The sequence below is a fragment of the Poromitra crassiceps genome, assembly GCF_964638095.1.
Source record: "Poromitra crassiceps genome assembly, chromosome: 5".
NCBI classification, from domain to species: Eukaryota; Metazoa; Chordata; class Actinopteri; order Beryciformes; family Melamphaidae; genus Poromitra; species Poromitra crassiceps.
The window spans coordinates 29,854,630-29,876,869 of NC_139642.1; the positions used below are offsets into that span (position 1 = coordinate 29,854,630).

Sequence of the window (22,240 nt, forward strand, 5' to 3'; positions counted from 1 at the left end):
CCAACACATCAGTGAATACTTCATCTCAGGAACAACTTCAACAAATGCTTTAATAAAGTGTCTTTGAGTTCTTTAAGCGTCTTTGAGTTCTTGAAAAGCGCTATACAAGTTCCATTTATTATGTTACTATTATAATTGGGCATAGCATGCGCCTGCGAGCTCGCGCAGCAGACGAGACCTCGAGGGCAAACCAACGAGACACGGTAGAAATGAGCACTGCCAGTTCAGCAGGCGAGCCAGTGAGGGACGCTAGAAAGAAAGACATTTCTAGTTATTTATTATTATTATTATTATTATTATTGAATTTAGCTTGAAAGTTAGCTAGTTTACTATAGGCAGTTAGTTTTACAGTAGCTAGCTAGAGTGGCCCATAAAAGGTTTACCATAAAATGGTAAGTTGAGAAAAGTAGCGTCAGTTGCTAGGTAAAGCTGCGTTCACACCAACCTATTAAAGATTTTCGCTGGCATCGAGTTTACATTACAAAGTCAATGCAAATGAGCGATTGAGCGTATATTCGCCCGGGAGAAAAATTGCTGGGCGTCCAAGCGACAGAGACAGAGCGAAAGGGAGAAAATTAGCTCGTCGCCCGAGATGAAATATCCCAACTCGAGCAAAATTACGCTGGCATCAGTCGCTCGCTGTTCAACGCTGATTGGCTGCCGTGTGAGAGTGAGTCAAGGATCACACTGGCTTGGAACAAACCGCAGGTTTATTGTGTGGCAACAAACCGCATTGACAGCTGATTGACAGGCTGACAGTTGACATGAAGTGAAGTCTGTACTACCGGTATAGAGCTCGCGTTAGGAGCACGCTGATAGGCTTAGCTTGTAAACAACTACGGTGGCTTGTAGTGGACAAATATCATGACATTGCATGTCCGTCAATTATTGTGCCTGTTGACGAGCGATTTAAACAGAGCGACAGAGCGATTCCAAAGGGTTGAATCGAGCGACAGAGAGAAAAATAAATATCTCTGTGTGAACACACAACACAGCTTAACAGACATAAAAGTTGATAACCGATGTTGGATTGAGTATTTACTAAACAGACATAAGATAGGATTTAGTAAGATAAAATAGGATTCCTAAAGTTAGTTAGGATTTGCTTCTGTAACACAAAATCAGAAAAAAAATCATATCTTAGACATTTCCTATCTTAACTTAAGATAGGAAGGTTCTGTAATACAATTGTAATGAGCAAAAAAAAAGGCTCCAAGACACAGCAAACCCCAATGATAAGGCCTTGTGTATTTATTTATGCTGCCCCAAGGTCTTCATCAGAGTGTGGGACTGTGCTCTCACCTGTGTCGTCAGACAGGAACACCTCTCTGGTCGAGTGGAATCGCTCCATACAGTCTAATGAGGCCTGACACCTGGATGCCAGGTAGTCTGTAGGGAGAGAGAGAGAGAGAGAGAGAGAGAGAGAGAGAGAGAGAGAGATACATAAATAATGACAGACACACGGAAACATTCAGATTGAGCTTTAAGGCCATGAATCTAGCAGTATTTAGTGTTGTCAGTTACAATAACAAAAAAGATAATAATGAATAGGCAAATTCAGTAATTATAGGACCTCACTTTTCCCCCTCCAGGATTACATAAATATGATTATATAAAATGTATGCTATATTTATTATAATTATAATAAATAGATTCATATGGAAAGCAACACACAAAATGTAGTCGTGTGTTCCATTACTGAATACTGTAGCTGCAGTGAGCTGTGTTTTGACAGTTAAAACACTCCGTCCGCAGCAGAGGTGTGTGTGGGAGTGCCTCTGACCTGCGGAGCTGGTGCAGCTGACATGTGCCGGGTCGTCGATCTGAACCAGTGAGTCCCTGACAATCTGCTCTGCCTCCTCCACTGCCCCCTGTAGGCTGGACCAGCGAGCTGCTACCAGCTGGCTCTCCAACGCCTGCTCCCTGCTCTCCTGCACATAGAATCACACACAGGCACAGCTCAAATAATGACACTCCTTTATCTCAAAGGTCACAAGGCCAAATGTACCCCAAGGTGCAAGAAATTAAGAAATGAGACTGAGAAATGAAGCCAATAAAGAAGTGCCTTAAACCTGCACCTTTTTAATGGCCAGCAGGGGGCAACTCCACTGGCTGGAAAAAGAAGTCAGATTGTATAGAAGTCAATAGGAAAATGACCCTACTTCTCACTTGATTTATTCCTCAGTAAACACTTTCTAAATGAGTTTATGGTCTCAATCTCTTTTTTCAATAGCAATTCAGCAATTCAATACAGCAGGATGGTTATGGCCCCATTTTGAGTAAAAAAAGACAATAAAGCACACTATAGTTTGGGACGTGATTGACAGGTTGCCTGTCCAGTGATCGCGCAGCTCGCCGATCACAGACCATTAGCAGGCGGCACTGCTCTGTGGGAAACCCGTCTTCTTGCGCTAGCTGTTTCTGGCTCCAAATAACCAAGATGGCGACGGTCAAAATACCAAACTCAAGGCTTCAAAACGGGAGTCCACAAACCAATGGGTGATGTCATGGTGGCTAGGTCCATATTTTTATACAGTCTATAGTACACTCTGGTTCTCAGCCTGCGTATCTGCTTGATTGTCATTAGATACATAACACACAAAAATAACCTTTAAACAGACAACTGACCTTCTCATTGAGTTGATTCTGAAGGGCCTCTGCTGTCTTCACCCCGATCTCCCTCTCACTGGCCAATGAGCTCTGGACTTTCTCTAGCTCCTCCCCCGCAGCAGCCAGCTCCACCTCCTTCTTGGACAAGGATTCGACGAGCTCCACCTTCTCAGACTCCAAGTTGGACAGCTGAGTGCCAAGTGCCTCGCTCGACTGGATGGAGGGGTCAAAAGATGGAAGGATGAAAAGGTGGAGAAATAGAGATTGGTTAATTTTCTTAAGACAGAGGTGTGGCCAAGTCAACTTTGCTCGAGTTTCAAGTCAGTTTCAAGTACTGAGCCACAAGTCCAGTATCAATTGCCTTTTCAAGGCAATATCATTTTAATAGTATAAAAACTTGGTAAGAGCATCATGAGTTTGATTTCTATAATCAGTTTCAACTTCAATAAATTCAATTATTCCATACAAATTCAGAAAACAATTTAAACTCAGTCGTCTGGTGGAACAAAATAAGTCTCATAACTTTCAATTGAAGTCATTTACAAAAGAAACCTTTTCAAGTCAAAGAACCCAAGTCAAGTCAACTATTGTTTTTTGCATAAAGGCAAGCCTCAAGCAATAAAACTGACTCAAGTCAAAGTAATGCGATTGGCGTCCACACCTCTATTCTAAGTAGAGCAAATGTAAAGGAATGTGTCTTGAACTTTGGTTTAGGAACATGTTGAAGACATCTTGGTGAAGATAATCTGTGCCATCATACAAGAGTGCTAACCTCAGTAATAATTGTCACTTTCTGGATAATGCAGAAAGTAAAAAACATACAAACAAAGAAAAAAAACTATCTTTATATGGTGATTATCAGTCATCAGCAGGTCATGGGTGTGGCCAATCGGACAGTTGATGCAATAATAAGGATTTGTTTTGGTGAACATTGTGAAATTCTGCTTTTGCAACTTGGCTGCTGCGCAACAACCCTGAATTATGGCACAACAAAGTGATAGCGTCATCAGATCCCGTGTGTGTGTGCGGTGGTGTGTGTTGGAGGGGTGTGGAAAAAAAAGAGACTTTTCTGTTGGAAAAAAAAGTTTAAAATTTAAGTACCGTATACTCTTTTGTGAGTAGGAGTTTAAGGAGGTTCACACTTGAAATGACAAGCAAATGTGTGCTAGTGTACAATATAAAGAGAAAAAGGAGCGTGAGACTTACAGCCTGAGCACCAGCAGGTCCAGCAGAGAATGGAAAGAGTGTTTAAGAGATGAATGAGAAACAGACTTGTTAAAGGAGAATGTCGGTATTTTTCAACCTGACCCTATTTTCATAATTCTTTTTAATGTATAACTCAATGTGAAAATAAATCTTTGAAATTGGTGCAGTATTGACCAAGATCGCGTCAGTTGGCAGTCACTTTTCCCACATGCCCCTACTGCACTACCCTGGTTGGTGCAGGGTAGTGTGGGAAAAGCGGCTGCCAACTGACGCAATCTTGGTCAATACTGCACCAAGATTTCTGTTCACATTTTAATTATACATACAAAAAAATAATAATAAAAGGGTCCAGGTTGAAAAATACCTCAATTCTCCTATGAACATAAGTTGGCTGCACACAACATGAGCGAGAGAGCTGGAAACTGGAGGTAGAGCAATGTGACGGAGCGATGGAACGTGGGCTATGTGAGAAAGAGAAGAGGGAGATGAGAGAGACGGCAGAGGAGTGGCAGAGATGAGCAGCAGAGTATAGGGACATGAGAGAGATGGCAGAGGTGAGCAGCGGTTACAGGAATAGGGTGACAGGAGGAGTGGGAGGCTGGGAGACAGATGAGAGGAGGGAGAGGAGAGGGAGGGGGGTGCATGTAATCAATCAGTGGCTTTGCCTGGGACTGTGAGGGAATCAATAGCATGGAGTCTAATACACGGTTATTTACAGCTTAACAAGAGTCACTTCTGTCACTCAATTACCCCCAAAAACATTTCATATAAATTGTCTTGCATGATAACAAGATATAGACCCCCCCCCCCCCCTCTTTTACACCAAAAAATCAATCACATTCCTTGTGAATAATTGGCCTTTTTGTGTCTAAAAGGCAGGGACACAGGGGACAGGTGCAACCAAAACATAATGAGGGTTTCCAACTTCCAATCCACTTAGGTGTTCCAGTGCTGGGGCCCTCATTAATGTTTTGGTTGCACCTGTGTTTAGACACATAATGGCTGCTGTGAAAAAAGGCCCATTGCAGGATCCTCAAAATAGGGTAAAGGCTGGTCTAATAAGACTATGCTGACGAGTCCCCAACTTGCACTGGTTTAAACAAGACTGTCAGATAAGATCTACAGTATATTTATTATACAAGGCGTGGGTTGGAAAGGATTTTGACGTTTTATGGCTTCTGTGTTTTTATTCTAGGCGGCTATTGTTTCAAATAAACTTCTAATGCTTTCAATCCCGTGTTGTAAATATTTTTGTCTTGGCAAGTCGTCTCACTTGGCTCAGCTGTGCAGATAACTGCCCGTCCACATTGAGACAGGCTTAAGGGGAAAAGTAGGAGAAGGAATATTTGCTGCAACATGACTTAAATAATCTTCCCACCAGGGATACACCGATGTGAACATTTTGGCCATTACGATAACAGATATTAAAATTGCTGTTATGGCCGATAACCGCTATTTACCGATGCCAATATTATCTGTATCAAAACAAGTTTCTATGATAATCAAATGTTGTACATACTGAAAAAAATATATAAACACTGAATTTGAAAAAGTAATGTCTTTCTTCATTTCCAAAAACATTTGGAAAAGCCCATAAATCATAGATTTACTGCATTGTTTCCTTTCAATATGAAGATTTTTGCCGATATCGATAATCAATATTAACATTGCTGCTATTTTGCAGTTCGGACCGATACGATGCATAAAAAAAAGTGACTGATACCGATTGCTGATATATCGTGCATCCCTGTTTCCACAGGGAAAACCTATCCATTCCATCAGAGATGTTTAAGAGTTATTGTGTCAAAGCTGTCTTTAGTTGAAACCTTATGCTAATCCAACGTTGAACACATTCAAAGTTGGAGCTTATCTGTGTGAGATTTCAAAATGGATAGCATGTGAAGAGCAGTGAGTGGCTTTGTAGTAGAGCTGACTTGAATAAAGACAGTGAAGTGTTAGAGAGAGACAGAGAAAAGGAGCGTGACAACACTTAGTGAATGTCAGAGGAGAAGAGTGTGAGGAAGGAAGGAGATGGTGTTCAAAGTGTTGTGGACCATTTCACTTTGAGCTTGTTCAGAAACAGTCAACTTTAGCTGCTATGGGGATCTGCTGCCATATTGTTTATCGCCCAAACTATACTGAAACCTGGAAAAATGTCTTCTTGAATAGTTAGATTCCAGACACCGAATAGGACGGATCAGCGTGACTTCACAACCCCCCGGAAATGCGGAACCCCGCAGCAGTTACCTAGTATGAGTTGTGCCAAACAAACGTTAATATCTCAAAAACTATACATCACATCGCTTATATTTCGACATTCTGAGTGAGTGCAGAAGTAGCTCAAGAGTCTGATGTATAATATATGCATGTCGTGTTAAAGTTGTTTTTAAAATGAAGTGAATTTAGTAAACAGCACAGCCGGCTAGAGTGATACACTCAAGGCTGGCTCCATAGGGTCCCATTATAAAGTTAGCCCCAGTAAGCTGTTTGTTTACCAACACTGATCCCTCATATTGCTTGGGCCTGACTTTCTTTAGGAGTGAATATGTTAGACAAACTATTTTTAGATGTCGTTTTCAAAATCAATGTAAGAAAGTCCTGCTGACAACAGGTCCCATAAGCAGCCGATTTGTGTGGTTGATCATTCACGACCTCTGATAAAGCTAGGTACACACAAAATTAAGTATTCTACAAAAGTGCCACTTTTGTAGAATATTTACATTTGGAAAAACTCCAGATCATTAATCTTTTCAGACACCCGGTGTTAAAACCTTTGAAGGGACAGAAACCTTTGTCCTTGTATCCGTCACCACAATAACTTTTAACCGTAGCTTTTAACAGGAACATTGGTGACTAGTTTACTGATTCCAGGAATGTTGTTGTGTACAGAGTGACGTCTGAATGTGTGACGCTGAGGGAGGAGCCACCTGCTGTGAGGAGACCACGGTGCTTTTGATGGAGTCCATCTCTGCTCTGCTGGAGACCAGCTCTCTCTGCAGCTCCTGAAGCTGCTCCAGCTGCTCCTTCTCCTAGAAACAAGAGGCAACATCTCATTATATTAACATCAGTGAAAGCAATAGCCTTAAGTGAAAATTCAGTCATTATCTACTTGCCCTCACAACAGTCGAAACTCCACTGACCACCAAACACACACATAGCACGTTACATGTAGCTCCTGTAGTTTCAGCTCAGCCTTTTCGCAACTTGAGGCCATCTTTTTACAGCTAAAAAAGTATAAATGTCCATGGTGTTTTGTAGCAAAACAATTGCACTGTGGGTCCAAAAGTCAAATATATTTAACAAATGTATCTCCTATGTTTTCCTCACTGGCAATGCTACAGTGCTACATGCTACAATGCTACATGGAGTATGGTGCACAAGCTGTTAGAAGATGTTTGATGGGCATGTCATGCTTTTTTGAAGATAAACTGAGCTGCCACTACAGGGTCTAAACGTGCTGTGTTCAAACAAGCTTCAATAGAGTTTAGACTGGCATGGAGGGGAGTAGATGCCAGAATGTGCCATGCAAATAGAGGACTTTGACTTTAAATTGACAGATAGAGAGAGAGAGAAAGAGAGAGAGTGTAAATGAGTTTGAGACATTATTCGCTTCAAGGACAGGCATTCTCCAGCTGAGAAGCATCTGTCCCAGCCTCACCTGTCTGTCTGCGGCCTCACCTGTCTGTGTGCAGCCTCACCTGTCTGTCTGCGGCCTCACCTGTCTGTGTGCGGCCTCACCTGTCTGTGTGCAGCCTCACCTGTCTGTGTGCAACCTCACCTGTCTGTCTGCAGCCTCACCTGTCTGTCTGCGGCTTCACCTGTCTGTCTGCGGCCTCACCTGTCTGTCTGCGGCCTCACTGTCTGTCTGCGGCCTCACCTGTCTGTCTGCGGCCTCACCTGTCTGTCTGCAGCCTCCTGGGCGCCCTTCACCTTCTCCTGCATTTCTCTCTTCACTGCATCCACCTCATCCTGTGCTGCCCGCGCCACCGTCATCTGCCGGGTCACCTCTGCATTCTGCGCACGCACACACACACACACACACACACACACACACACACACACACACACACACACACACACACACACACACACACACACACACACACACACCAAAATAATTAGGACAGAGGCCAGATGAAACAGCTTGTGGAAAATAAAAATGGGGGACTAGGGGGACAGCAGCACTTCAGTTACTGTAACTTGGGCGTAGTAGGGTGTAGTGAAGGGTACAAGGACACAGAAGAGTAGAAGACAGTGAAAAGACAGCCATATTCCCCACCTTCCTCAGCAGGTCTGCGTGACTCTGGACCAGCTCGGTGTACTTCTCCTTCAGTTTGGTGTAGCGCTGCTCATTGGCCTGAGCTTTCCCTGGTAAGACACACACACACACACGCACACACACACACACAGTCATCTGGATATCAGCCAACATCAACAGGGACAGAGTAAATAACTACAGCATGCGAGGGAACTAAAGGTATGTCCTTGAGATGAACCAGCATGGCTAGAATAAAGGACTAGCTTAGCCTAGCGTCTTTTCCTTTTTATTGTTCTCCTTCCATTCTGCTCTCCACACTTGCACAATGTGGGAGCAATTAATGGATCCTTCCTGTTTCTTTTCTGTTCCTGTTTTGAAGAGAATGTGGTGAAAACAGTTAAAGCCCCAGACACACCAGCAGAACTAGAAAGGACTAGCGGCAAATAAGGCCCAACCGTCCCGATGCGTCACTTCACGTCTTTTGTGTCGGGGCCAAAAAGTTGTATTTTAACACAGCAAACACGACAGCCAACAGGCAACTAACACGTATGATCTGCATGTGCGTAAGACCTGATTCATGAAACAAAGCAGCGTTTGTCTACCATTTCGCTCACTGAAGCGGTAATGTAGCTACTTCTAATCGAGAATATGTCGTCTGATAAAAAGTCGCAAATGACACTGGTGTTGTCAGGCCTTGTCTGGTCTTTTGCTTGTGGAAGAAGAAATGAAGAGGTGGAAAATAAGAAGAAACTGTACTAAATGGGTGATATCGTACAGCAAGAGGCTCAATGGACTTTCCCAAAGGCACGTCGTCATGAAAATATCTGTGTTTTGGAATGATCAGATGAGATGAAGTTGTAAAATGAGCAGAGAGTTCTGTGTGCCCTCTCTCCTGCTTTGCTACTCCTGACCAGCCAATCAGAGTGATTTCTCTCTGACCGCGAATATCCCGCCCGGGGTAGCCAGTAGCCACTTACTATGGGATATCAAAGGACCCCTAAAGGACCCAAGGCAGTGGTAAACAATAGCCACGCGTAAACATCATGGGATATGCTTCCTTTCTTGCTCCATATATGGTCAATGATATCACCTGAATGTCAAACAGGAGTCTCTGCTGAAGACATGTTGGAAGAGAAGACGCGCTCGTATTATTTTCCCATATGATGAGGTCAATCCAGTCTTGATCTAAACTTAAAGCTATAGCGTTAGCATAGTATGCTACATGGGCAAGTGCTGGACTGGACAAAATACAGCATGGAAGTTTATTTGGAGTCGACTGCAGCGATCATACCGACATCAGCAGAAACAGTAAGTTCATCTCCCCAACTTGATCCTTTATAGCGTTGTGAAATGTCGAGTGCATGGCGGGCGCGCCGGCGCGGATCTATAAATAGTAGGAAATATTTTGCGCAGATTTATGGCGGGCGGATGGTTCATGCATACACGCAGATTAGGATGGCATAAAAGCTCATCTGTGCATCTCTAGTAGGGGTGGTGTATCCAGAAAAGTTAAAATCACATCCCCGTTGGATGGAGGAGGGAGCAACAAAGAACCCACAAGTGAAGGTGAGAAAGATGAGAAAATTCCCAAACTATTCGAAAGTCAATTTAATGTCTGACCCCACACACAAGCCTGCCTCCACCCTAACCCGTGTCTGAGGCACCCTGTGCAAGCAGCCTGCCTCCACCCTAACCCGTGTCTGAGGCACCCTGTGCAAGCAGCCTGCCTCCACCCTAACCCGTGTCTGAGGCACCCTGTGCAAGCAGCCTGCCTCCACCCTAACCCGTGTCTGAGGCACCCTGTGCAAGCAGCCGTAGTGTAAGTCAGCTAAGTCAAGCAAAGGCCGCCCTCACTCTCGATCTCGGTGAGGCTGCGCTGCTCCTTCTCCGTGTCCTCCTTCACCCTGCGCAGGTCATCCAGCTCCACCTTGAGGAACTCGCTCTCCCCCGCAGCCTGCATCCTCAGGTGGCTCTGCTCCGCTAGCTCCGCCTCCAGCTCATTGACACGCCCCCTCAGTGCCTGGCACAGCCGACCGCTCTGGTGATGGAGGATGGAGAGAGAGAGACAAAGAGAGGGGGAGAGAGAGGATGAAGCATGGGGAATGGGGGAGGGAGAGAGCAACAGAGATGGAGACAGAAAAAAGGTGATTCACTTGGATCCAAAAGACCTTTATAAGCCTGCAAGTGCAACTAACGATTATTTTCATTGTTGATTATTACTATTATTATTACTATTACGTATTACTATTACTATTATCTCGATTAATCAATTAGTTGTTTGGTATATAAAATGTCCGAAAATGGACAAAAATGTCTATCAGTGTTTCCCAAAGCCCAAGATGACGTCCTCAAATGTCTTGGCTTGTCCACAACTCAACGATGTTCAGTTTACTGTTTACTGGAATAAAGAAACCAGAAAATATTCACATTTAAGAAGCTGGAATCAGAGAATTTTGACTTTTTTTTTCTTTAAAAAATTACTCAAACCGATTAATCATTTATCAAAATAGTTTCCGATTAATTTAATAGTTGACAACTACGGTAATTGATTAATTGTTGCAACTCTAGACCTTTATGCATCAACTCTGTGTGTGTGTGTGTGTGTGTGTGTGTGTGTGTGTGTGTGTGTGTGAGTGAGAGAGAGAGTCCCAACTGGCCTTATCTGACTACAGCTCTGAGTGCAGTTGGGAAGATGCAACAATGTGTGTTTTTAATTGAGAATGATGAGAAAACTAAGCCTGTGCTATAAAGAGAGGTTCTCAATGGACACACAGCCTGACTCCCCTTCTTTTTCCTTACCTCCAGTCTAAAAGACTCCAGCTCGTCCTTGAGGGCCTGGATCTCCCTGGTTAGCTGTTCAATCAGACGGTCTCTGATGGATACAGACAAAAACAACCCAATCAACGGCCAAATCAACTGTATTGTCACTGGAGACTGAATGTCTATTTGTTTGATTTTGGTGCCATGCATATTCCTTTCTAATTGTGTTGTGTTTTATGCATAAGGATCTAATTATGCATCTAATTTTAGAATGATGTGTTGTCTTTTAAACATACAGTATATGCAAAAAATAAGTAAAATCAAAGCAAAGGCCTGTGTCAGAGGAATTGTATCTCCAAATCCATCTCACAGCAGAGCAGTGCTGTGAACTCACCATGTGATCACCACTGCTAATCAGTGCAGGAGTGTGAACAATGCAAATCAAACAGAGTGACCGTGCTGTGATGGACCTATCAGGCACATCAAATGGCAACGATTCGATTGTCTTGCTCGTCACGCCAACTAGAATCAGAACGGCCTCTATAATCATAAAGACAAACACATTCTGACGGGATGTCGTGAAGCCTTACTTGTCGTCCTTGCGCATGCCGTTCTGACTGTTGAAGTTGAACGGGTCTGTGGCTGCCGACGTGCCGAACAGGTCGTCAAACTTGGTCTCCACTGGACCCTTTGTGTTCAAAACAGAAGAGTTTTTAAAAGGGGGAAATCAACCCAAAATGATGTATATTGCGATTTTCATTAAAGAAGGAAGAAGAAAAAAACATCAACCACCCTGGTTCATTCTTTTATATTGATTGGTCTTTTAAATTGTGTTCTCTACTAACATGCGCAGATGAAGGCAGCATCCAGCAGAAGTCTGTCGGTGCCTCTTCAAGGAATATTTCAACCCAAAATGAGAATTCAGTCACGAGTTATTGAAGTTTGAATGAAAACCACATATTAAGTCCATAGTTCAATCTCAGCCTTCTTTAAATCTATTGAAGTTAATGGAACCGCACGCACGCACACGCATGCACGCACAAACACCTGCATAAAATGTCCCATCAAAATTCTTTCAACAGCTTGTGCAGTTTTGCACGCTTGCACTGTGGGTCTCGTCTTACAATCCAATATTGACCTTGTCATCTCCGATGTTTGGAAGAAGACAAAGATGGAACTCACTCTATTTGTTTTTTTCTACAAACTTAATGCAGTTTTCGACTGACGTGGAGGGCGAGCAGTTAATGACTGAATTTTCACTGTGGGGTGAACTTTGACGCTCGTTAGCATTACAAGGTAATCCATTCTTACAAATGTACAGTCTGTTGACAGCAGAGACAGCCAGCGTTGTAAAAGTCAACATGGTCAACGTCGTTACAAGAGAACAAAAATATAAACCAGATGTTTAGCGTTGCTTACCAAGAAATCTAACAATATGTGGTTTGGATGGGAACCTAGAAGTGTGTACCCCACTTGCGGGTTATTTCCTGTTTTTGTTTCCCCCAAATTCTCCGTGTATCAATTCCCCCTTACTACTTTAGAATCATAACATCCCTTCTGTTAAATTATTATAATCACTGCAAGTTACTACAGCACCGAGCCGGGAAGCCAACCAGCTACAAAACAGATGGATTCGATTTACAAGGCTGAGTTTGGGGGGTTACTTGTCTCATGGAGTTACCGGCAGGACGGGGATGTCCGTGTCCACCAGGTCCTCGGTCTCCGCCACGTGCTCCGACTCGGGGGACGAAGACTCGGCCGGGATCACCACCACCGGGCTGATGTGCTCTGACAGCGCCGAGGCACGCAGGAAGTTAGGAGGGTTCTGGCACGAAGACAGAGAGAAAATAAGTTCAAAAATAATGATTTTTCCCCATTCGTTTCTATTGGGTTTCAGTAACATTGAGGGAGGGAGAGGCGAGCATATAGAGTGAGGCTGACTGTAAATGATGCATTAAAATTGATTTCAATTTCAATTTATTTATTTGTTCGATAGGGTACAGGTTATTTTACATTAATGAACATTTAAAAAAAAATTAAATGCACGACAATTGCAGTCACAAGACTGATTTCCATTGTTAGTCCCCCTGCCAGATGATACAGGCTTAGAGTCCTGATAGGGGTAAAAAATAACATAGTGCAACAAATACATATTTAAAATGTAAACACAATGCAAAGTGCAAGTATGCAGAAATATACAATCAGATACTAAGAACCTGAGTTTGGGATCTACATAGCTAAGTGTAAAGTGCAAAGTACAAATATACAGGAATATACAATCAGATACTGTACTAAAACCTGAGTTTGGGATCAACATACAGCTAAAATGTAAGATCTACATAGAAGACTTACTCAACAGATATAAGAGAAAGAAAATAAAAAATACAGAGAACACACATATCCATACAGTATAAGCATACTGTGATGTGTACATAGTTGAGTGGACTTCAGCCATCTCTTCAATTGACCCTTAAACATGCCTAGTGTTGGACATTCCCTTATGGCGGATGGAATTGTGTTCCAGAGTTTGCCACCCTTGACAGACAGAACTGTCCCTCCAAACCTCCATTTAGGTTATGTTCACAATGCTCCCCTGAACAGATGTGTAATTATTGTGAACAGTAAAAAGCTGCACGGAAACACATTTTACCATCAATTCCGATCTGGATCACACGGACGTCTAGTACGAAACCGAATCCTTAAGTATGTGACCGTTACTGTTGAGATCATTTTTATTTGCTGTTGCAATGCCATTATGGTGATAAGAGGATGGTTGATATAAGAAACTGAAAGACACATAAAAAGAGCTCCTACAAGGTGTAAGGAAAGGGTTAAGAGAGCGAAGCACTCGCTTTTTACAGCTGTGACTGATGCAAGAACGTGAAGGACACCTAGGCTCCCATCCAAGAGCTCGCGAGTCTATTAATAACTCATGTATAAACTCAAGCTATCGAAGCTATCGTAGAGCCTTTCGATGGGGAATCATTTTGAGGGAAAGCGTGGGACTGAAATGTAAACTAATCCCTTAAGAAGCTCTCTGGAGTCGACTTGGGCGTTGGAGATGGTAGACAAGGTGAAGATGTATTTAGAGAAGGCGGTCCTCACCTCAGGCAGCTGTGGGATCTGAATCAGCCTCTTGAAGTACTGCAAGTTGCTGGAGCGATAGAACAGACTCTTTAACCTGGAATACAGAGAGAGAGAGAGAGAGAGAGAGGGAGAGAGAGAGAGAGAGAGAGAGAGAGAGAGAGAGAGAGAGAGAGAGAGAGAGAGAGAGAGAGAGAGAGAGAGAGAGAGAGAGAGAGAGAGAGAGAGAGAGAGAGAGAGAGACATGGTGAGTCTGAAAGAGAAGGAGCATACTGATAGAGATAGAGGCAGCCATAATAAAAAGAGAAGATGAACACAAAGGGATCGAGAGAGATGAGAATCAGAGCGAGGCAGACAGACAGGCAGACAGGCAGACAGACAGACAGACAGACAGGCAGGCAGGCAGGCAGGCAGGCAGGCAGACAGACAGGCAGGCAGGCAGGCAGGCAGACAGACAGGCAGGCAGCCAGGCAGGCAGGCAGGCAGGCAGACAGACAGACAGACAGGCAGGCAGGCAGGCAGGCAGGCACAGTTGGAACTCACTTCTTAAACTGCTCCTGGAACCGGTCTCTGTGGCCCTGGAGAGTGTCTGCTGGAAGGCCTGGAAACACACACACATAAACACACACACATAAACACACACACATAAACACACACACACACACACACACACACACACACACACACACACACACACACACACACACACACACACACACACACACACAGAGTTCAGTGAAAGTACACACGCTTGTGCTAAGTGTGAATGCATGTAAGGATGAGGACAAGCATGTTTGTGCATTGGTGAGAGTAGGATTAATTTTGTGCATGAATGTGTCACCGCTGTCAGGTGAAATCCTCTTGTTGCCAAAACTAAGAGTTTTTTTGTTTTTAGATTGGACACCTTTTTTTTCTTGCATCCACAACTTTTTTTTCTTGCATCCAAGAGTTCTTGCACCCAAATTACCTTTCAATTCTGGTTCATATTTGTTAGCGATACTGGAATTTAGACTTCATTTTGGTGTGACAACTCAACTCAGCATTTATTATTATTTAGCGTATGGCGCCACAAAGTCAGTGTCCCATTCATCGTCTATGGAGCAGCCCCTGATTTTATATCCCAGTGACATAACACAGGGCTTATCTTCGATTTCTAGCTATTACTGTTAAGTGCAATTATTTCAACTCTGTGTCAAAAGTTGATTTCTAATACAAAGAGCATCATTTTCTTTTACAATTGTTGATGGTTATATGGTACAACGTTGCAGGACTGAGTGAGAGCCTAACCTGCCCTAGGTAACTATCTATACCAGGGAGTAGATTAGAATTCTAAATCGGTTTGATTCTGTTGACACACAGAGGGTGAGTGTTTTTAAGGGGTGGAGCCTGTAGTTGTGCTCTTTGGCCAGCAGGGGTCTGTGCCACTCACAGGAGTGCAGCTTGAACAGCAGCTTGACGGTGTAGTCGTACAGGTGGCTGGAGTCCAGGATGACTTGGATGAGCGGAGCCAGGCGACACTGACCCGCCGCCGTCACCGACACCGAACGGGACATGTCCAGAGAGCTGAACACTGCAGAGAGAGAGAGAGAGAGAGAGAGAGAGAGAGAGAGAGAGAGAGAGAGAGAGAGAGAGAGAGAGAGAGAGAGAGAGAGAGAGAGAGAGAGAGAGAGAGAGAGAGAGAGAGAGAGAGAGAGACCCACCAAATCAATACAAGCAGACACAGATCAATGTACACATACAAAGATTGTCACAAACAGTCATATACACACACACACACACACACACACACACACACACACACACACACACACACACACACACACACACACACACACACACACACACACACACACACACACACACACACAGGTGATTATTAATGCAGAGAGGGAGACAGTCATAAACGAGGCTCATCAATCATGGATTGCTCATTGACCCATCGAGTCATAGTGGCGCTCTTCTCATTTCACCGTCTTGGTCACAATAATAAACTAATAAACTGGTTGAGAAGGGCGTACCACCGGCTCTCACTACAAAGAAAAGGGGGGGGCAGGAAAAACACGGTCTAAACTTTAGACTCTAAAGTCAAGCCGTGTGGGCGGCAGCAACCTGAACACTAACAGGATTGTCAGACTCTCTCGTTCACTCTCCCTCCATCATTACGGCCCTCTTTCATTCACTCCATCTCCAATGCCAGCAGGCCCTGAGAGCCTCTCTTCACTGCAGAGGCGTGGTTTCCTGCACAGCTAACACACATGCATGCACGCACAGACACACGCACACACACACACACGCACAGACACGCACAGACACACACACACACACACACACACACACACAGTCAGACACACGCACGCACACACACACAGACACACACACAGTCAGTCAGACACACGCACGCACGCGCACACACACACACACACACACACACACAGACACACACACACACACACACACACACACACACACACATGCGCACACACACACACACACACACACACACACACACAGTCAGTCAGACACACACACCTCAGGCCAGGCCTCTCAGCTCCTGAATGAGGTGATGCTTCCAAAATACACCAGTCAGATGGTAGGAGGGGGAATGACTGAGGCTTTGAGCTTTGGGCGTGCGTTACCCAGCCAAAACAGACTTACTTGGATCAAGGCTATGGAGAATGTTGTGAATACGGAGTGTGGGGTGGAATATCAAATGGCAGCTCAGTATCAAACTCTCATACACCATGGAACTGAGGAGAGGGAACGTAGCCCCTTTTGTCTTGTGCACTGCTGCTGAGGCACGGCTTTGGCAGATACAGTCTCACAGATATATCAAAATCTATACCCAAGCAGGAAGAGGAAGAGACAATTATCATCCTCATGAGGATGCAGAACGGAGCGTATGACATATAGAGCATGGCATGTGATTTCCTCCTATTCATTTCTAATGGGAGAAATGGATGACTGCATGGTCCTCCTGATCAGTATTCCAGACGTCTATTTTTAGCCTGGTGCTGCATACGTTAAGAAACACTGACCTGGGATGACTCACACACACAGACAGACAGACAGACAGACAGACAGACAGACAGACAACAAGACTACCGTATGTAATCACTAACAGCCTCAGAGCAGACAAGAGTCAAGATGACGTGGAGCACTGATGATACTGTGGGACTCTATTTCTGTCTGCCTATCTCTCTGTATCTCCTCCCCCTGTCTGTCTGTGAAGGTGCGTGTGTGTGTGTGTGTGTGTGTGTGTGTGTGTGTGTGTTGCATCATGCCCTGCCTTAGATAACCCCGGAGAGTAGAGTAGCGAGGAGCAAGCAGCGGGACCAGAATACAGAATAGCTTACCGCCCAGGAAGAGGTTGAGCTCAAGCTCCAGGTAGTCAAACATCTCTACTGTCAACTGGAAGCTAGGGAGGAGAGGGGGGGTGGGGCGAGATATTAGTCTTCTTTCTTACAGTACTTTCAGTACAGATACTCATCACATGCAGTCACTGTATAGCAATTGTAAATGCAAAACAAGGAACGTGTGAGAGAGCTTTAACTAAAACATGCCTCTCTCTCTGTGTCTCTCTCTCACACACACAATACACAGAGAGGCAGAGCAAAAGCATTGCTTGAGTCCACTAGCCTTTGGCATTAGCATGCTAATCAAAATTATCCTGCTTGGTGAAGAGTACAAGGATGCAATTACAGTATTCAAGTTTTCACAGGTATTTTGGATACACAGAGCGATCCCATTCTTCTCCTTTTCCTGTTCCAAGTGAGCGGGCTGATTTCAAAGCCCTGGCCAGGCTAATCACAAGACCATCAGAAAAAAACCCATTTCAAATCAACACTCCTATTATATTCTAAGATGCTCTTTGTAAAGACAACAGTTCCGCTCATCAGTTCTGATTGGCTGAGTCATGCTCATGGTTGTGTTCTGATTGGCTGAGTCCTGCTCATGGTTGTGTTCTGATTGGCTGAGTCCTGCTCATAGTTGTGGTAAAATGCCCGACAAACACACATGTGACCACATAACAGTAGGGGTGTCACAATATATCGTCCCACGAAATTTCGCGATAGTAAAACGTCACGATATGTATCGTTGAGATGAAATCTCATATCGCAAAAAAAAAAAAAAAAAAAAATTTTTTTTTTTTCAAAAATAGACTAAGAAACGTCTTTGTTTGTTGAAGTTCAATGTGTGGAAAGTAGTTCAGTTGAACAAGTCTCTGAAGAGACACATGAGAAGTTATACAGGAGAGAAACCATTCAATTGAGTTTCTGGCAAAACTGTTTACTTGACAGGAAAAACTGAAGCATAAAAAATAGACTAAGAAAAGTCTTGTTGTTTGAGTTTGAAGAAAAACTGAAGATGCATAATGAGAATTTATACTGTTGAGAAACCTTTTAGTTCAAAGTAAATCTAAGTGACGGTGTGACTCATTCTATTTCAAGATAAGCCTTATCTCCAATCTCATGTTTTTTCTAGTTGTTATTGTAATAACAATTTCCCACAACAGCATGTTTTGTATTTGTGCATTTCAAATAAAATACTACTTTTCCAGTCATATATTGTCATTATTCAAGTTTAAAAAAATATTGTTAAAATCGTATCGTATCGTATCGTTATCGTGAACCCAGTATCGTGATACGTATCGTATCGTGAACTGAGTGTATCGTGACACCCCTACATAACAGTCATTAAAGCGGTGACTCATACTGCTACGCGTGTGCTGCTCACCAGCCACTTTGTTTAGCTACTGTTCAAAAACCACTTTGGGGAAGAATAACATTTCATTATGACAACTGAATAATTACTGATTAAAATAAAAGGTTGGTGGAACATTTGCATTATAATTTTTTATTACAACGGTGTGTTATCACGCCCTCTTTGCTGTTTTAGAATGACTGTAAAGAATGGTCTTTTGCGTGGGTTATTCCTTGTATGAATGCATGAATGTGGGCTCTGGTGGTGCAGCGTGATGGAAAGTGACATCCAGTTCCATTTCATTTCACACTTTTATCAACCGCGTCAACAAATAACGCTGGATCTCATTACCGCCACTGCAGCCCCTGACAACAATGACAGTAATAACAGCCCCTGACAACAATGACAGTAATAACAGCAGCCATTCGCCACACTCACAAGTTGTTAACGTCGTTCTCTCCGGCCTCGTCAAGCTGTCTGTTGGACATCTGCAGGTTGCCCGGGAAACGGGGGTTCTGGAACACAAGAGGACATGATGAAGCCTCACGCTCTGTCTCACACAGGCCGTAATGCTGGCTCCGCACTACAGCTGCCTGCTGCAAACCACTAGTCGATCAATCGATAAGTCGATCGGCAGAAGTCTTCCAGTCTCCGTAGTGATTATCTTTGAGGACTGTTGGTCAGGACAAAAGGCGACATTTAAAGGGGGACTAACCCCCTAGATATGTATTAGAACAGTGATTTGAAAATACCTATGGAAAAAACCAAGAAATGACATATACTCTTGTCTATACTAGACTCTTTGGCTGTGTTAAGTCAAGATTTTTTTTCGGAAATCGACGCCATTACAGTTTGCCTACTGCCTCAAAAATAATTTATTTGAGAGGGGCGATATCTTTATAAATATCAACAATTAGCCAACGCTGGTGGCCTGTATGGAAACAGAAAATCCTGAAATGGTTGATAGTTATATCAATTTGGCCATTCAGTGGCGAACTAGAAATTTAATTATTTTTGTCCCATTTTGTCCCATGTGTGTGTGCGTGGCTTGCATGTGGCTTGTCTAAACTTACGTTAAGAGCCTCGCTGCTCGCAGCACACAGCACACAGTGAGGACAAACCTCTCGCTCTGGGGTAACACAATGCGAGATTTCTCCACGTAATTCCCTCGTCTAACTAGAGATAAACCGCGCAATGAAATCCGTTTTTAATTTGCGTTTTGGGGCTTGGGGAGAGCTCTTCTCCTCCTCACACTGTTCCCATGCGAATCCCCCCGAGCAGCACACACACACAGACAGAGCCAGTCGCTCTGCTCTGCTGACTTGATTTCCATAAAAGTTGGCGTTGCTTGTACACAGTGATGATATTATATTAGCCGATATGTTTAGAGAAGCTTTGTCACATTGTCACGTCGTAGTATAGCGTTATATTTTACATGTCCGCTAAACTGCGACGAGATTTGTTTGCTGAAATGTCAGACTGTTGAAAGCCCCCGCCTCTCACTGCTGCTGTGTGCTGCTGCTGCTGCGCGCCCCCGCGGGTGCATGAGAGAGCAGACTGGCCGAGAGAAGTGCTTCCAACTCGGACTGATAATATAAACATCATCATTCGAGCTTATCCAGGTAAGATATCAATAAAGTAATGACACATTCAGCGGGAAACTAACTATAATTAAGACATGTGCCAACTTTGACGACGTTTGGTTCAGTATTTTAAGAGCAAACTTCAATAGGAATAGGCTTGGAGTTCTGAGGAGCCGAAAGGGTACAGGGGGGGTAGGGGAGTAATTATCTTGAAATCCCATAGTCTTTGGGAACACTGTGACGTCAATGTGTTCCTAATCTCCCATTCATTTGAGAAAAAAAAAAAAAGCAGTCTTTGACCCTAAGAGGGCGCTTATGCCAGGTATGCTGCTGAAAAATGATACAAATGGTAAAATGGCAACAGTTTGGTGTCAAATGTGGAAATTCTGACCAGAATTCTTCACACATCACCCCCAAAGTCATATATATTGGTTAAAAGCTGAAAAAAAGTGTTTTGGAGGTTAGTTACACTTTAAGGATGTCATCTTGGGCTTTGAGGGAAAAGTGATCAACCGTTTTTTCCATTTTGTGACATTTTATAGACCAAACGACTAAATGATTAATGTCTCGACGAGTCAACTCAACTAATCGATAATCAAAACAATCCCCATCCCCCCATTTTTCTCCAATTTGCTCCCCAATTGTAATTGGCCAGTTCCCCCTGTTGTCCCACCCCCTCTGCCAATCTGGGGAGTTGTAGATACATGTGCAGTCACCAACTGCTTCCTTTCACGTGACAGAGAGGAGTTTCACGGGCAGGACGTAGCACGTGGGAGGATCACACTATTCCCCCCAGTTCCCCTTCCCACGAACAGGCGTCCCAAGACTGACCAGAGTCAGTCGGTGGTAGGCGAGTGCTTTTACCGCCACACTACCCAGATGCCAGATAATGAAAATAATGTGTTGTTGCAGCCCTACTCCACACAGCATCTTCTGCTAACTTTCCCTGCTTCTTCCACTGTCTGGATGAGTAACTAGCCTAACATGACTGTAGATGGATGTTAAAGCTTTTCCCTCAGGGCGAGCAGCTGTGAGGGCACAAGAGAGAATACATGTAGACAAAATGAAGAGACCCATTGTAGTTGGGTGACTGAGCAAGTTTCAAATTAAAACTCTAAATCTACTTTTGTCATTTTACTGAATAATCCGCACAGTAACCGATTCTAAACATGAAATGGCATAAAAACAGCATTTGCGACATTACTGAGAAAAATATACTGTATATTAATGATTTTGGCTGGTAAAAAATATTCTTGCCAGGTCATTTTTTGAGACAAAAAGTTTGTTTCAGACACTGGAAAATGTTTTAATAATTTGAATGGTGGTGTGGTCATTGTCGAGATGATATAAAGCTGTTTTATAGATTAAACATACACTGTGTGCTAAAGCAGTGGTTCTCAACGTGGGATCCAGGGACCACCAGGGGTCCTTCAGGAGGTTCTGAGCAAATTGATGAATTTTTAAACTTCACCCATCATCATCATTTACAAGAAGTTAACACAGTTACAGAATGCATAAGAGTGACTGTTTTGATCATAGTTTGCCTACAGATATTCAAAGAATTCAGGACAAAATATTCTCAGATTTGGATCCGAGACATTAGCCTAGGTAAACCCAGCCCCCACGTGACCTGCTCTCTCAGTTCCCAGTCACATAGTGACTGAGAACAGGTCTGAGAGCAGGTCACGTGGGGGATGGGTTTACCCAGGCTACCGAGATATGGCTCTAATGTGTACTAACGAGGGGTCCTTGATATGAAAAAGGAATCACTGCGCTAAACTATTAGTATGCATGACAAATGAATTGAGTAAATACTGGGCAGTGGGCACACAGAGGTCAAACTGCTAACAATTTTCTCATTGCACAATGGCAAGTTGATCAAAGGGCTTAAGGGGGTGGGGGGTTAGGGGGGGGTCAGTGTATTGCTTTAATTCTCTTGAATTCATGATTGGCAAAGCAACACTGAAGACACTCACCACCCTTGGGCCAGACTGCCAATCATTAGTCGAGCAACAACTAACCACAGCATCCTGTGATA

The 22,240-nt window shown here is 43.6% G+C and overlaps 1 protein-coding gene across 1 annotated transcript in view; it reads right to left on the minus strand.

Moving 5' to 3' along the window:
* The window catches only part of hip1 (huntingtin interacting protein 1), a 57,123-nt gene that overhangs the window by 10,307 nt on the left and 24,576 nt on the right, over positions 1-22,240 (minus strand). Inside the window, exons 6-20 of the mRNA XM_083637826.1 lie at positions 19,058-19,134; positions 17,272-17,333; positions 15,348-15,488; positions 14,462-14,519; positions 13,940-14,015; positions 12,516-12,659; positions 11,425-11,522; positions 10,874-10,946; positions 9,929-10,112; positions 8,096-8,184; positions 7,714-7,830; positions 6,744-6,845; positions 2,629-2,823; positions 1,784-1,931; positions 1,303-1,389 (exon numbers count right to left, since the gene is read on the minus strand). Coding sequence (XP_083493952.1) covers positions 1,303-1,389; positions 1,784-1,931; positions 2,629-2,823; positions 6,744-6,845; positions 7,714-7,830; positions 8,096-8,184; positions 9,929-10,112; positions 10,874-10,946; positions 11,425-11,522; positions 12,516-12,659; positions 13,940-14,015; positions 14,462-14,519; positions 15,348-15,488; positions 17,272-17,333; positions 19,058-19,134 — 1,651 coding nt within the window. The remainder of the gene's footprint in view (positions 1-1,302; positions 1,390-1,783; positions 1,932-2,628; positions 2,824-6,743; positions 6,846-7,713; positions 7,831-8,095; positions 8,185-9,928; positions 10,113-10,873; positions 10,947-11,424; positions 11,523-12,515; positions 12,660-13,939; positions 14,016-14,461; positions 14,520-15,347; positions 15,489-17,271; positions 17,334-19,057; positions 19,135-22,240) is intronic.